The sequence below is a fragment of the Hemitrygon akajei genome, chromosome 2 (assembly GCF_048418815.1).
Source record: "Hemitrygon akajei chromosome 2, sHemAka1.3, whole genome shotgun sequence".
NCBI lineage: Eukaryota > Metazoa > Chordata > Chondrichthyes > Myliobatiformes > Dasyatidae > Hemitrygon > Hemitrygon akajei.
In genome coordinates, this window is record NC_133125.1 from 49,241,303 (window position 1) to 49,257,548 (window position 16,246).

The window sequence follows — 16,246 nt, forward strand, 5'->3', positions numbered from 1 at the left end:
CTCTGACTTCCCTCTTTAACAAGGCAATTTTACCCACAGAACCGCCACTGGATGGGAGCTTTTAGTTTTCCACACCATTCTCTGTAAATTCTAGAGAGTGTTCTGTGTGAAAATCCCATGAGATCAGCAGGTTCTGAGATACCCAAACCATAGTCAAAGTCACTTAAATTATTCTTTGTTCCCATTCTGATGTTTGGAGTGACAACTGAACCTCTGGACCCTGTCTGCGTGCTTTTATGCATTGAGTTGTTGCTGCTAAGTGTTTGGCTGATTAGATATTTGCATTAACTAGGTGTACAGGTGTACCCAATGAAGTGGCCACTGAGTGTATTTGTACTGTAGCAAAAACCTCCTGCAGCATTTCATAGGCACTTAGTCAAGCAAAGGACTCAAAGCTAAGCCACAGGAAAAGTAAATTGGCTAGATGACCAAAAGGTTCAATGGAGGGGGAGTCTTTAAGGAGAGAAAAGGTAGAGGGCTAGGTGTGCATTCCAATGCTAAGGTTCTTAGGAGCTGAAGGCATGGCTGCTAAAAAAGGGAGTATTTAAATTTAGGAATATTCAAGAGAGATTTGGTGCAGCACAAATTCCTTGGAAGATTAAAAGCTGGAGGTGATTATAGAGGGAGGAAAGGATTGAGACCATGGAAGGGTTTGAAAACAAGGATAATTATTTTTAAATGGAGGCATTGATTAATCCGGAGCCTGAGTCATCCAACAAGCATAAAGGTATTAGCCGAACAGTCCTTGCGAGTTGGGGTGGTAGGAAGTAGAATAGCAGGAAATCTGAAATAAGACGGGCAGAGAAATCAATGCTGCTGCTGCTGCATCACCCTTGTAACCAGTTTCAGCTCTGCCCTCTGGTGCTGTCCATGGTGAAGTTTACTTGTTCTCCTCGTGATCTTATACCTTTCCCTGGTGCTTCAGTTTCTTCCCACACCCCAAAGAGTGTGAGTTCGAAGGTTAATTGGTACTGTAAATTAATTCAAATGTTGGTGGGTGGCAGGAGATGTTAGGCATGTGTGAGAGAAAAAGATTTCAGGGAAATAAGTGGGAGCTGATGGGGATGTACAGAGAACTGGCATAGAGAATATACTGAATGCCTTTCTATATTGTAAGAAAATCTGAGCTTGTATAGGAACAGTTGTCTCGAGTAATAAAGATATGTACCGAGAAACAGAGATTAAGGAGATGAAAACGTGATCTTTGAGCTGACTTAGATTTATATGCCAAAATTCAACTCAGCATCAAACTTGAGACACAAGATTACAAGCAGCCTGATTCAGTATTGGACAGTCACAGAGAAGAGAGTTAAGGTCAAGAAATGGAGTTTGCAACAGAGAATGAAGATAGTGCCTTGGGCTTTTAATACTTAAACTGTGAGGGAACATCTGTTAACTTAGTTCTAATTATTGGTAAATCTCAGGACAGGTGGTGATTTAGAACTGGGTGCCATGTGCACACATGAACTATTTATGGGTAACTATTGACAATCTTTTGTGATGGGTGTAACAACAATCTAGCCCTCTTCATCCTACACAACTCTTTGGGAATGTTGACCATCCCTTTGCCCTCCCTATCTTTATCCAGTGGGACTTAATGAGACTGATCTCATTTACTTCCATTCTTATGTATGCAGACACATCCAGGGTATCACCAGCACTGGCTTTGTGCTAAGATCCGTCCTTGCTCCTACTTGCTGCACCTTGGAACCCCAATCACAGTCAGTCCCCATCTCCAGCTTGAATTCACCAGCACGTTTCAAGTCTTCAGTTTCTCTAAATTATCAGACTGCAGGATTAAACAAGGAATTCTGCATCATAAGGACATGTATTTAGGTGCTTAAAAACTTGGAAGCATAAATAATTTCATAGTTATGTTACCAGACTCCTTGTTCATTTATTAATTAATTAGATATTGCGGTAGCTTGCAATTTTTAATCCATGCTGATTGCTAATCCACCATATAAGGTTAACCAGGAGTCACAAAGAGTCCAGACTAGGCAAGAGTGGCAGATTTCTTTTCTAGAAGGATACCAACTTACAAGGTGAGTTTTATAATAGTTTGAAACTTCAATGGTTATATTACTGAAGATAGCCTTAAAATATTCCAGATTTAATTTGACCTCATGTTTATGGATCAATGGTCAAGTAACTTAACATTTGATTTACTGTGCCTACTTACATGCTACCAAGCTGCCAAAAGACATAGTATGTTTTTGAATTTCACATACTTAAAGACTATAAAAAGCCATACTATTAAATAGATTAATCTTCAACTTTTAAGATTAATTAAAGTAATTGAAACACTGAAAGCAATGAAACCAGTTGGTATATTCACATAAATAAAAATCAACAATCGGATACATTTAAATTTAATTAATTTGACGAATGTAAATCACATGAAACTTTGCTCTCAGCATCATTTCTCTTTGTTGAGAGAAACAGAGCTGTCGATGGTCTACTGTGGCTGAAGGATTTTCCAGCTTCCTTGCTGGGTTCCATTAGGGCCAGAGATAGTTCAAAACAGTTCAAATAGATGTAAAATACATAAGGAGCAAAAAAAAAGCATGAAGTAGAATAGAAAAAGAAATAAAAGAAATAAAAGTCCCTTAAAATACCAGAAACATTAAGAAAAGTAAAATAACAAACCATTGATTTGCACTTAATTTTTGTTCAAGATTGTTGTCACCAGTCAAATGAATGGGTTCATGTTAGATCTTCAACCTAACAGTGAGGATTTTCGGTATGGAATGTATTCAAACCCTCATCTCCAGAGGCTTATCACCACTGAACTCAGCACCAGGTCAACTAGTGGAAAAGAATGTTTAGATATTTTGGTATCCAACTTTCAACAGGTGCCTGGCATCTATGTGTGCCAAGGTGAGATAAACTGACCAGTGAGGAGTACGTTGACAGCACTTCTCAAAGGTAACCTTGGCACAAGATAAGTTCCAGTCCACTGAAACATAAAACATTCATATAGGGCTAAGTGAAGCTGACTGACAGACGGTGGTCCGGTGGAGAATTGCCGGGTATCACCCGCATCTAATTTTGGATGTCTATGCAGCTTTGGCAAAGCAAATAAACCTGAAATGAACTGAACGTCAGGTGCCAGCACAAGTAACTTGCTGCTGGATTCATCTCTGAGTCTGGTACAGCGCCACTGACGTGCTGTAAAGATGGGCTGGATGTGAAATGCATCTGCTTTCTCAGCTTTCTGGCAGAGATCTATGGCACATAGACAATGGATCTATTCACCAGAAAGGCTGATGTCTCTGTGAAAGTGATAAGTGCAGGTAACTAATGTTTTTATTTCTTGAATTATTTTACAATGTCTCAGTATCAATGTGGGAACCACATCATAGCTGTTCGAGTAGCAGTTCACGAGCTTCCTCAGTGCTGTCGGAATATCAGTTCAGATGCTCTCTCAGTAATAACCAATTATCAGTTTATTGTGCTGACCCAATATTAGTCTGGATGCTCATGGAGTTTGCTGCCAAAGAAAGGTGCTTCCTGAACAATGTCCCATTTTTGCTTTGTTCTAATGTCAATCCAGGCCACTCTGAGCACTGACCCAGTTTCTGGGCCCTCTCTCAGAGCTGCCCCAGTATCAGCCCAGAGACTCAGTTAACATCTCGGTACTGGAACATGCTTGCTAGGGATCTACTTGAAATTTAAACTTATATTCCATTTTGTCATTAGACAGCCCTGCACTACTGCCTGAAAGCAGTCCATATAATAATTACAGAAGGAAATTGGTTTCTGATAACCCTCATGACCTGTGCGAGCTGCGTGTGGAGTGAATTAGGAGTTTTTAAGTAGTATACTAACCAATGCATGTGTGCTAAAGTGCAGACGTTTGAGCACACAAGATCTAGTTGAAACGCAACTAGATTAAATTCCTTTGTTACTTATATAAAATCAAGTTGATGTTTTTTGATTTGATAAATATTTAGTGCTCATAAAAGTGAGGGATGCAAATCATGCAGAATTTGTTTGTAATTAGATGATATTTGAGAAATCAACACAGGCAATCAGGTGGATTTGCAGATCAATAGATTCACACTGTAGCAAAAACAGATTTTAATATATGTTTATTTCACAATTTACAGTTTGGAGAAATGTCTGGTGCTGTGAGGCATTACATACATAAGATAGTTGATTAATATATAAAATTTCACAAATTTGCAAATCCCATTACACTCAGCATTTCTTCAAAACTTTATTAAAAGCAAAGAATGCAAGACAATAATAAAGGGAATTATTTCAATGTTACACTTCTAAGATCTACAATTTTATAAAGATAATTTCAAGTAATAGCACCTGAAGTAAAAATTTTAAAAAAATTCAGAAAGCTGCCAAATAATATCTTTAACTATTTATATGATTCTGGATGAGTTAATATGAAATTTCTTCCTAGAATAAAGTAATTTGTCATTTACTCTTCAAATAAAGAACAATATAAAACCAAAAGGGGAAACCGATGGATAACAAATTCTTGCTTCTCCATGTTGCAAGCTTCTTGTTTTGTTTCATATGTCATTGATCATTTTGTTCACAATTTAAAAATCGGCAACAGAGGAGAGCTGGCTAATTTTTTATTAGTTATATGAAAGAGTCTGGCTGTTCAAATGCACCAGATTTGGGCATATCAAGAGATAGAAAGAGCTTCAGTACAGCTTGCTCATTTAAGTTGAAGTATTTCAGCTTCGTTGGTATGCTGCCACATGGAGTAGATGTCCACAAACTAAATTTATGTAATCAGGATGTGTTTGTTAATGTCAGGTAACTAGAGTTTCCATAGACACAAACAAAATTGTGAACATAAACAATAATTCTTCCTCTTTGAAAAGGATCCATTGTTCATTTTCTGAAGAATACTATTTAAGTTAACTATGGTGCCAAGAGAGATAGAGTCAGCCAGCATTTCTGAGATAAAACATTCTTATAAAAAGCTAAATTTTACTGACAGTCTGAATACAGCATTGATGCTTGCGCTTAAAGTCATCTGAATTCAGATTTTAAATAATTCTCTAAAAAAGCAAGCCCTTAATTTTTGAAGCCTGAAACTCAGATCAACCCATCTTTACTTTTTCAGAGAGTGATAGTTATGTTTAAAATAATGACTCATAAGATGAAAAAGTTTTTAAAAAAATGATATACTTTAGTTTTATACACAGTACACAGCTAGATGAGGAGCTCTGATGCACTGAATAATAGAAGAATAAGGATCAGCTGCTAGTTCTTTATAAACCTCCCAACTCAAAACATAGAAATGTAATGTCTGTTGAAAATAATGTGTTAATAAACTTACCATTAATTTTGTAAGAAATGTGGGTTATTGGACAATCCATCGAACTTCTGTAAACATCAGTGGTATGCGATGGAGGTAAAGAACATACTACATAATGACTACAGTAAAAACCAGCATTGTGTAGCAAAGCCTTGAAATTATGCTCTGAAAGACCTCTTAATTTCATACAGATATTTTACATTAATTTAATTAATACTTCCATAAAAATAGCAGACCAAGATAATTTGGTGTATCTTTGTTAGTTTCATTGAGAGTCACATGGGACTCACTGAACATAAAAAAATACTCATCAATGGAAATATCACAAATAGAGCAAATAGAGCAAAGGAGTCAAAAGTTGGAGTTGACCCAGGCCAAGCAGGTCTTCTTCCATTATCCAGTTGCTAGCTAGAGTTAGTGTACTCCTGGATGATGGACCAGGTTTGTTAACCTGAGCAGACAGGTCCTCTGCATGCAGTTTTGTAGCATGTCAATGGGGAGCACTCCCACACTGATTCAATGAATGGTCCCTTGAAGGAGTTGCTTCTGCTGAGAACAGGCAATTGTCCCACTGCGGGACTCAAGTCAGCAAGGTAAAGAACAAACAAACAAACAATCACAGAAAGATTGCTTCTGGCTGGAATAGGGATCTCGATACACTCCAGAGAAAGGCTAAATGAAAAGAAATGTTGACCCTTCACGTCATTCGAATTCAGCTTGTGGGATTTCTCACTGGGACCCATGACTCTACTACAATGCCACAAATATGGGGACCCAGCCCTATTATTAAAATCTCAGGAAATTAGCATAGAATCAGGGTGAAATGAAGATGGCAGATGTGCTTCACCCTACTGCCTTTCTCGTGATGCAAGCATCTTTTGCTCTTATGTTGTATCCAAGTCAAATACAGCATAATGCCATAATGGACTTTAATTTGCTTAATTTTTTTGTCTTTATCTTAGTACTTTATAAATATATTAGCTAATTTAAAAATATTGTTGGAAATGTATAGCTTGTCCTAAAAGTATCTGAAAATTTAAAAAATGTCATTACTAATTATTTGTAAGCCTGCTGTGTACTTATAGCATTATTTTACAGTTCAGCCAATGCAGAACTTTTTTTTGCTTTTATATCATATAGCTTCATGTATGGGCAGTTCCCAGGTTCCGTAAAGGCCCCGTTCCTGAGTATTGTCTGTAAGCCGATTTTTCCGTAATTCAGAAACGTCCGTCTTCTATTACTATCCATATAGTATCGTTCTGATTACACTTCCGATAATCCTTTCATTTCACTAATTATTCACCCTAATACTACCCACAATTAAATTAATGCAACAAATACTGTATTCAGTTGTTAATGAATACCACAAAACTTTCTTTTTATTATTATTACCACTATCTTGAAAAATTCCTCGAAAGTTAATGGGAGAATTGGTATAAAGTTGGATTTCTGTTAAGTCAGGTCTTCTATAACCCGGGGAGGTACATATATTTGTGTATTTTAATGCACAAATAGGGGTCTAAAGTAGAAACTATTAAACATTGGTAAATCTGCACACAGTTTATGTGCATCTAAAGTTTAATTTGCAGAGATGAAATTCATAATACTTTAAACTCAGAATTTAGCATGTGAGAAATTTAGTCGGCATTTGTGATTTATCACAATTCCATTCAGCATTGTTCTACAAAAATTCTAAGTGTAAACTGCAAATCGTGACTTATTTTACAGTACTATGGTTGATGTTTGCTTCTGACTGTAAAACAGTAGACAGTACCCGAATGATGTAAAGTAATTCAGTGTTACGCTCCACAGTGTTTTACTCTCAAGTCACTGTTGTTTCAAGCAATTAATGTCATTGTGAATACTGACTGTATTATGAGAACTACTTCAATACTTTGCTACAGTCTCTGAAATGTTTACAGTAAGTGTTAATGCCAGCTGGTTTAACACAATCCATGAACTTATGGCCCACTATGGGTGAACTACATTCTGACAATTGTCAAGTTATTAGTTGCAAAGAATGGACCCACCTAACATATAAAAATCTAAAATATATGGATTTTGAAAACAGTACTCCAAAAAATTCTTGGTAAACAAAAAATAAATTAAAATGAATAAATTATACCTAATACATCAGTACCTTGGTCTAAACAAATTGTAGTTCTGTGTTTTTATAAATTAGATTGTACTTATAAAAAATAAGTTTGGTGATCAATGTTGCAACAAAAGAAGATGTCAACTTTTATGTTGTAGCTTTTGTGCATAGAAGTCTCTACAGGTCTCACAGCAGCGCTGATACCACCTCATGTCCTGGCAGAGGTTTGTCTCGCGTATTATTTTGCAATACACTTGCCACTGGTCCTTCAAACATTTGAATGTCAAAGCAGCTAAAAGAAGCAAAAAGGAAAATAAAGGAAATCAGTTATTTCATTAACATTCGGTTTTTATTTCACACTTCCTTTTGAGTCATTAACTCTTACTGGGGATTCCGCTTGGGATTTCTTTTGCTTTCGTTCTGAAAGGAAAAAACCTCTGCTGATGCATAGTTTGATTGCACTCTGGCTGGTCACCAAAATTTCTCATCAATGGTCAGCACACATGAACTCTGGGTGAGCGTACAGTCAGGCCTCCTTATCCGCGGAGGATTGGTTCCGGGACCCCCCGCAGATACCAAACAATGCTGATGCTCAATTCCCTTATATAAAATGGTGTAGTATTTGCATATAGCCTATGCACATCCTCCCATATACTTTAAATCATCTCTAGATTACTTATAATAGCTAATACAACGTAAATGCTATGAAAATAGTTGTTATACTGTATTGTTTAGGGAATAATGACAAGAAAAAAAAGTCTGTCCATGTTCAGTACAGACGCAACCATTGTAGCTCTTCTGGGAATGCTGAGCCGCCTCAGCATCAGCCGATCACGATTCTCCCGTGACCTTTAAGTTCTTGAGGCTGTAGCACTTTACATAGCCAGCCAGCCATCCCTTACTAGCTTTAAACTCCTTCCTCTCACTCACAACACAAGCAGCGAACGAATGAGACACGAGGCGAAGAATGCTTAAACAACGAGTAATACTTCTAATCACCTCTAGATTACAGTACTTATAATACCTAATACAATGGAAATGCTATGTAAATAGTTGTTACACTGTATTGTTTAGGGAATAAAGATGCTTTGGAGGAGGCTCAATAATACTAAAGTCAGGATCTGTGCAGGTTGAGGGCTGAGGACCACTTCGGCAAGCGACATGCCACTTTTCAAAAGATCTAAGATTTCTACTTTCTCGGTGAGAGACAGCACTTTACACACCCTCTTAGCCTTTGAGGAACTCCTTTGACCACTTAATTGCTTTTTAGGATCCACTTTCTCCACAGAAACAAAGTAGCGACCAAACGAGATGCGGTTGGTTGAATCCGCGGATAAGGAGGGCCGACTGTACAGAGATAATTAGTTTGTGGTCATCAAGACAACCAAGGCTCACCCCTTCTTTCTTGCTTGCATTTCAGCAGGAGTCACCAGCTGGGATCACAAGCAGAAACGTGAGCTGTGCTCCAAATGCTTTATCTTTAATTTAACAGAATCAGATTGACGTTTTGTATCACTGCACGTATCGTAAAATCGGTTGTTTTGCAGCAGCAGTACAGTGTAATGTATAAAATAAAAACTATAAATTACATTGAGATACATGCACACATACATATACAGTATATAATTAAATAGCTTGTGTAAAAACAGAGCAAAGGTAAGTGAGGTAGTGTACATGGATTCATTGTCCGTTTAGAAATCTGATGGTGGAGAAGACAGATCGAGGACTCTTGCTTCCTATTGCTACACAACAGATGGGAAAATTTATGTAGTTACTGTAAAGATTGCTCAACGTCTGTTACTGAATTGAAAACAGTTTATTTTGTAAGGCTGTATGCTCCAAGTTGAATGTGAGCCCAGTCAATATTTTACTGACCTGTTTAATAACACACATCCAAGGCTTAATTACAGTGTTCAAAATGGAAATACTGTACTCTGTAGATGTTTCACTCGTGTGTGTGCAAATTCTGTTGCCGGCTGTATGATATTAAAACTTTTGCTTTACCTTGAGTGAACTACAACCAGCAATGAGCATTACTTTTCTGACGGTCTTAAATCAGTTTTTAAACTGATATTCCATATTTTCTGTTTATTAGTAATAATTCTGAGATCTTGATAAACATGAACAACAGCTATGCAAGTGACCAACCTTGGTCAATAATAAAATTGTGAGATCTAATAGAATTAAATAATTCTATAATCTCTCACAAAACAAAATAAGCAGCACAGTTGTAAACCTGGTCAGCTCCATCATCGGCACTAGATTCTGTAGTATCCAGGACATCTTCAAGGAGCGAGACCTCAAACAAGGCAGCGTCCATCATTACGGACCCCCGACCATCCAGGTCATGCCTTGTTCTCTTTGTTACCAACAGCAGGGAGGTACAGGAGCCTGAGGGCACACACTCAATGATTCAGAAATAGCTTCTTCCCCAATGCCACCCAGTGGATGGCATTCTGAATGGACATTGAACCCACGAACACTACCCCACTACTTTTAAAATTTCTATTTTTCCACTACATGTTTAATTTAACTATGTAACATAGACGTAATGTAATTTGGAGAGTTTTCTCTATTATGTATTACATTGCCTTGCTGCCACAAAGACAATAAATTTCGTGACATTATGTAGGTGATATTAAACCTGATTCTGATTCTGAAAAGAGCTGAAATGAAGGTAAGCAACATGCTGATTGGGCAAGGTGAAAAGGACATAAAATGAATGAAAAGGAAGTAAGTAAGTATAAGCTGCAAAATGTGAATGCAATAACATGAATGAAGGCTATCTGCATCAATACTAAAAGTCTGTACAAACTTATTATGGGAAAGAGTTATATTGGTCTTTTAATGACAAACGCAAAAGTGCTGTTGCAAAATAAGATCATGAAACGGGAAACTTCCTAAATAGTAGAAATGGAAATGAAGGGGGCAGAAGCTGGAATAAAATGTTGGGGTGGGGGGGTGTGGAGGAAGAGGAGTACAAGCTGGCAGGTGATAGGTCAGCATTTTGTGTGGGTTGCTCACGATTTCCAGCATCTGCAGAATCTCTTGTAGTAATCCTAAATAGTAATTTGTATTAGTCTTCACTGCAGATGATGAAGATACAATATCAGGGAAAACTGAAACAGAATCATGCAGAGGGATAACCAGATTAGTTATACAGTTTGAGTAATATTGGGATGGATAAATTGAGACAGATGGCTTAGAAATGGATGCACAAAAGAGTTTTTTTTAACCATAGATAAACATTTAAAAATCAATGGCTGAATTATGCCCTCCAGCATTGGCCAGGAAATTACAATTAATCTTTCGAGGTGTGCCTGTCATTAGTCACTTCCAAAAATAAACATCCTCTGAGTACTGAGGTAGTGTTGAAAGGTTTATTGTCCATTCAGAAATGTAACAGGGGTCCTGAAACATTGAGTGTGGGGGTTTAGGCTCCTGTACCACCTCCTTGAAGCACAGAGGAGAGGGCAAGTCCTGGGTGAAGAGGGTGTTTAATGATGGATGCTGCATCGCTTTTGAGGTTTTGAAGGCTTCCTGGATGCTGGGGAGGCTAGCGCTTACAACTTACTGCACCTTTTACCGATCCTGTGCAGTGGCCCCTCTTTACTACATGGTGATGCAACCAGTTAGAATGCTCTCCATGGTAGATCTGTATAAATTTGCGAGTGCCTTCAGTAACATACCATTTCTCCTAATAGCCACTGTTGTGCCTTCTTTGTAATTGCATCAATATGTTGGGCCCAGGAACTTGAAAATGCTCACCCTTTTCACTTCTGATTCCTTAATGAGAGCTGGTGTGTTTTCCCTTGACTCCCCTTTCCCGAAGACCATCATCAATTTCTTAGTCTTACTGGCAATGAGTGCAATGTTGCAGCAGTGACACCACTCAACCAGCTGATTTATCTCACTCCTGTACACTCCCTGATCACCATCTGAAATTCTGCCAGCAATAGTTGTGATGTTGGCAAATTTACAGATGGTGTTTGATCATGCTCCTGCTATCACTGCTGTTCCAATTTCAGAGAATATCTGCTTTGATTTTAGATTTCTCCTAATGTAGCACTTGGTTTTGTATTCATGTCGATGGAATGCTAGCCTTCACCTCAAGACAGCTGAACTCCAGAGGGATGAGAGATATGCATAAAGGACCAATTAAGCCAACTTCTGGAGCAAGACTTGCAAGAGAGATAAATTGACCTATGATGAGGGCAGCAACATGAAATCAACAATCCCCCTCAAAATAGAAAATTGTATTATGGGGTGATTTCAGTGGATTATTTAGACTTAACATAGGAATTGATACCTCAAATAGAGGGAAACTTATTTCCTTGTTCTGTGAGCCTAAAGCACACAGAATCTTAAATTAATCTTTGGATATTCAAACTTAATATCAGGAATCAAATTCAAAAAAATTACTGACTGAAACCTGACAAACAGACAAACAATCTGACAATATAGAAGGCGGCATTATGGTTAGTACAACAGTTTACAGCACAGGTGATCCGGGTTCAATTCCCACCGTTGCCTGTAAGGAGTCTATATGTTCTCCCTGTGATCGCGTGTGTTTCCTCCGGGTGCTCCAGTTCCACCCCACCTCCCCCACAGTCCAAAGAGGTACCAGTTGGTAGGTTAATTGGACTTTGCAAATTGTTCCGTGATTAGGTTAGGATAGAATCGGGAAGATTGCTGGGTGGCACGGCTCAGAGGGCCGGAAGGGCCTATCTGCTCTATATCTCAATTTTAAAAAACCTCTATTGGTGAATTAAAGCTGAAAATTTACACGGGAGACCGATCCCCCAGGGGAAACAAATAGGCGAGAAGTATGGGGGCAGCAAGGCCAGACTCCAGGGAAGAGTGTCATGGCAGGAAGCCAGATGTTGATGCTCTGGATTGTCTGCATAGACAAGAATAGAACTAAATGAGATCAGCCCCATTCAGACCCGCTGGATAAAAGCAGAGAGGCTGCAGAGCGACGGTATGGTTAACATCCCTAAGGGGTGAAGACAGGTCAGGAAGAGTGAAGATGACTAGGTCACTATTACAACCCTCACAAAGGATTATCAATTTTTACCCGTCAGTAGCTCATGTGCACTCAGTTCTAACTTTCTTTGAAATTTCCGGCCTTTTGCTCAAAAACTAGGACTGAACTCCCTCCCAGTTTAATCATTTGAAGAATGAAAGCATCACCTTCAATCTCTGTGGCAACCCCTGGACTCTGTCCCTCTTTGTGACTGAAACTGAATCAGACTGCTTGCAACCTTGGTCTCAAATCTGATGCTGTGATCAAAAATCACATGTTTCTACCACCTTAAGCCCTGGATACATTCTGCAATATTCTAGACAACTATTCTTACAGCCTATTCAATACAGGGAGAACTCCTGATACACAGTATTTGACCTGAAATACTCACTTTGGTTTTCTTCTCTTCCTGACCTGCTAAGTGTTTCAAGCACTATTTTTTTTGTTTACACTATCAATGTTAGGAAGCACTCTTTTGCATAGTAAGTGAGCAAACAAGTTTAGTTGAAAAGCACTTTTAAAACACAAAGTAGTTAAAAGTGCTTTACATAGAACAAGATATAAAAATCAAATTCAAATTTCAGACAATATATAAGAGAATAAAGTCACACAAAAAATAGATATGATAAATATAAGTTACAGTGCAGGGGATTCTAATCAAAAGGTACAGTGAAAACAACAGTTTTACGCCTTGGTTTAAAAGAGCTTAAAGCTGGGGCAGATTTCAGATTCTCTGGAAGGTTATTCCGGATATGTGGAGCATAGTAATTAAAAGTTGCTTCACCATGGTTAGTTTTGACCCTGGGGATGGTAAGCAGACGCAGGAAGGTTCATAATGGTGCAAAAGATCGGAGATTATTTTTGGCCCTAGACAATTCAGTGCTTTATAAATCAAGTTTATTATCTGTAATAGAAGCACAATATGAGCATAAAGTGTCATAGAGGTTTGGACTTCTTATCCTCTGCAAGTTCTTCAGGTAATGTCAATTGAACATCTTTATTTCTGTGACTGATAAATTTTATTAGGCAAGGGAATACAGGACTATGAAACCAAAGTGATTACATGGAGCTAAGATAAAGTTCAGCCACATTATGATCTGTGTGGCATTACAGACATAAAGCAAAATGGTCTATTCTTGTTTCTGTGTTTCAGAAAGTCTGGATTGGAAAGAAGTATTTTAAATAAGGGAATTATATATTGTAGCCTTTGAGAGTTCTGATTTATTTCATTAATATGTATGCAAATTCCTAACATGTAATTATTTTTATTTATTTGTGCTATTTTGATATCTTTTAATTTAAAGTGGAACTTAAAACTTAGAAAACTAAAAAGTATATCACTTAAATAAATCCAACTTATGAAACCAATTATTATGTTGTAACAAAATGCCATTGTACAATAAAATAAACTTCTTTGCCAAGCTATGCTGGCTGTTTTTGTTAGTCTTTAGTACGAAACTATCTGGTATGATGTGCTCTCGAACTATTTATTGATTATAGCTAATTCTAGTTAACTTTAGAACAACAGGTCTGATAAATGTAACCAATGATGAACACTGCCACTGGCTCCACTGGTAGAAAGGTGGTAGCAGTACCTTGAAACGATGTGGGAAAACTTGCCTCGTTATCCTAGCTCCCAATATTGTTTTGTAAATTGGTTCCCAATGCAGGTTAATGCGTTGGGCTGAAATTCACTTCCTTTGTTTAGGGACTAACAATTGCCAATTTACAAAATGGAGCAGAGGACATAGAGTGTTTTGTTAAGCCTTGTTATACAGCTGAAGAGGACAGGGCATTCTCCGAACCACACAAAAAAATTACCTGGGATACCGACATCCTCCTACCTGCCCTATGATACTTAAAATGCCTCTTAAGTGATCATTTCATGACCTGCAAGAAACCATTGCAAAATGCTTCCAATAAGCCTTCTGGGACCAATACTGGTTGAAAGATAATGAGGGTCCTAGAATTAGGCTTTCATAACTCACAAAGGACCTGACTGAGGATTATAATTTCTTGGAGTTGCTCTGGAAAGCATATATTCCCTTGCTTCTCTCCACCCTTCTGTCTTTGCAACGTATTTGTCGCTGAAGGTAAAGGAGCAGTTCCAAGCAAACTCCAATTATTAACCGGAGACACAAAAGAGTGAGGTTGAAGGAACCTGGAACAGCAAACAATCTGCTGGAGGAACTCTGACGATGAGGCAGGTAAGAGGGAAAGGTTGAAGCCCTGCGTCAGGGTTAAATGTCTCTAAAATTTCAGACATCACTTATAATGTAAGACTATCTTCCTGTAGCATTACTGCCTCTCCACAGATGCCGTCTGATGTGCTGAATATTTCCAGTTTTTCCTTTTATTTCAGATACCCAGTAGCTACAGTGTTCAGCACGCACAGTTCCAGCATTTTACTTCTCTCTCCTGTACTCATTCAGCTCCCTCTACTTACACTGACAGATCAGCCATGAATAAACTTTCACCAGCCTCCTATAGATGAATTAATGGCAGTTGTGCCATCTGGTCAGCCGTCCTGCTACAAACATTCCCGTGCTTCTCTCCGCCCTTCTTTCTTTGCAAATTAAAACCTGCCATGTATATGTTATCACTTTTTCTGTACTGACAATATTCTGTGTGTGTTGCTTTGGATTTAAGCATCTGCAGAACCTCTTGTGTTTAAAATTAACTTTGTTCCTCCCTCTCCAGATACTGCCAAACCCACTGAGAATCTTCAGCACTTTCTGCACTCCTTTCAATATTCCAGTATCAAAATTACAAAAACTTTCTGATATCACGCATGATTTAATTTCTGTCCTGGTTTTTGTTTCTAGCACACATGCCAAAATGATGTATGTTTTAGATAGGCCATATCCTAAATGTTAAACCACTTTACAGTCTAAATAAATAATAGATAAGCTCATCATTTATTTCCTGTACACATTTGCCTAATGGATTAAAGTTCTATCATAATAATTCTTGCTTGCACACAGCAAAAATAATTTAAAAAAACAAGCATGGATGCAATTTCCACGCTGGAACTTCCACGCTGTCATTCCTGCCTGTGGCCATCAAACTTTACAACTCCTCCCTCGGAGTGTCAGACACCCTGAGCCAATAGGCTAGTCCTGGACTTATTTCCAGTTGGAATAACTTACTTATTATTATTTAATTATTTATGGGTTTTATATTGCTATATTTCTACACTATTCTTGGTTGGTGTGACTGTAACGAAACCCAATTTCCCTCAGGATCAATAAAGTATGTCTGTCTGTCTGTCTAACACAGGGGAACAACAGAATTTTGAAAGAACGGTAACACTGTACAAGACAATGAAGCTTAAAAAGAAATGACTTCTACTGTGCACTTCACTCAGATGCCATCTTTTGATATGACGGTGGATGTAATTTAGCAGGATTTGTTTAGTGCAGCAGTTCCCAATCTTTGTTGTGCCATGGACTAATACTATTAAGCTAGGAGTCTGTGGACTCCAGGATGGAAAATCCTTGGTTTAGTAGGGTCTAATTATTATTCATTCCAATCCTTCCTGAACCATGCCACACCTTGGTAAAAAGCAGCTAATTTTCCATTTAGTAGGGTAAGGGAGCAGGTGACAGTTGATTTATGTGGGGATAGATTGTGATATAAATATAGAGCAAATGTGATTTAGGTAAAAAAGGCACAGAGGTTTCCTGCATGGTGAAGTGTACTCTGAATTTTACCAGTGACCATCTGGAAACTTCATGTGATGATATTTCATATCTATTAACGAAGTTTTATTTGTCTCGTCTACAACAATGACTATTGTTCAAGTGCAATTTGTTTGTTCCAAAGCACTTGG

General features: G+C 38.0%; 1 protein-coding gene across 1 annotated transcript in view; it reads right to left on the reverse strand.

Annotated features, from left to right (window-relative positions):
* Positions 1-4,085: 4,085 nt before the first annotated feature.
* LOC140741711 (A disintegrin and metalloproteinase with thrombospondin motifs 19-like) overlaps positions 4,086-16,246 on the reverse strand; it is a 370,470-nt gene continuing 358,309 nt past the window's right edge. The window contains exon 23 of the mRNA XM_073072007.1: positions 4,086-7,680. Coding sequence (XP_072928108.1) covers positions 7,529-7,680 — 152 coding nt within the window. The 3' untranslated portion in view covers positions 4,086-7,528. The remainder of the gene's footprint in view (positions 7,681-16,246) is intronic.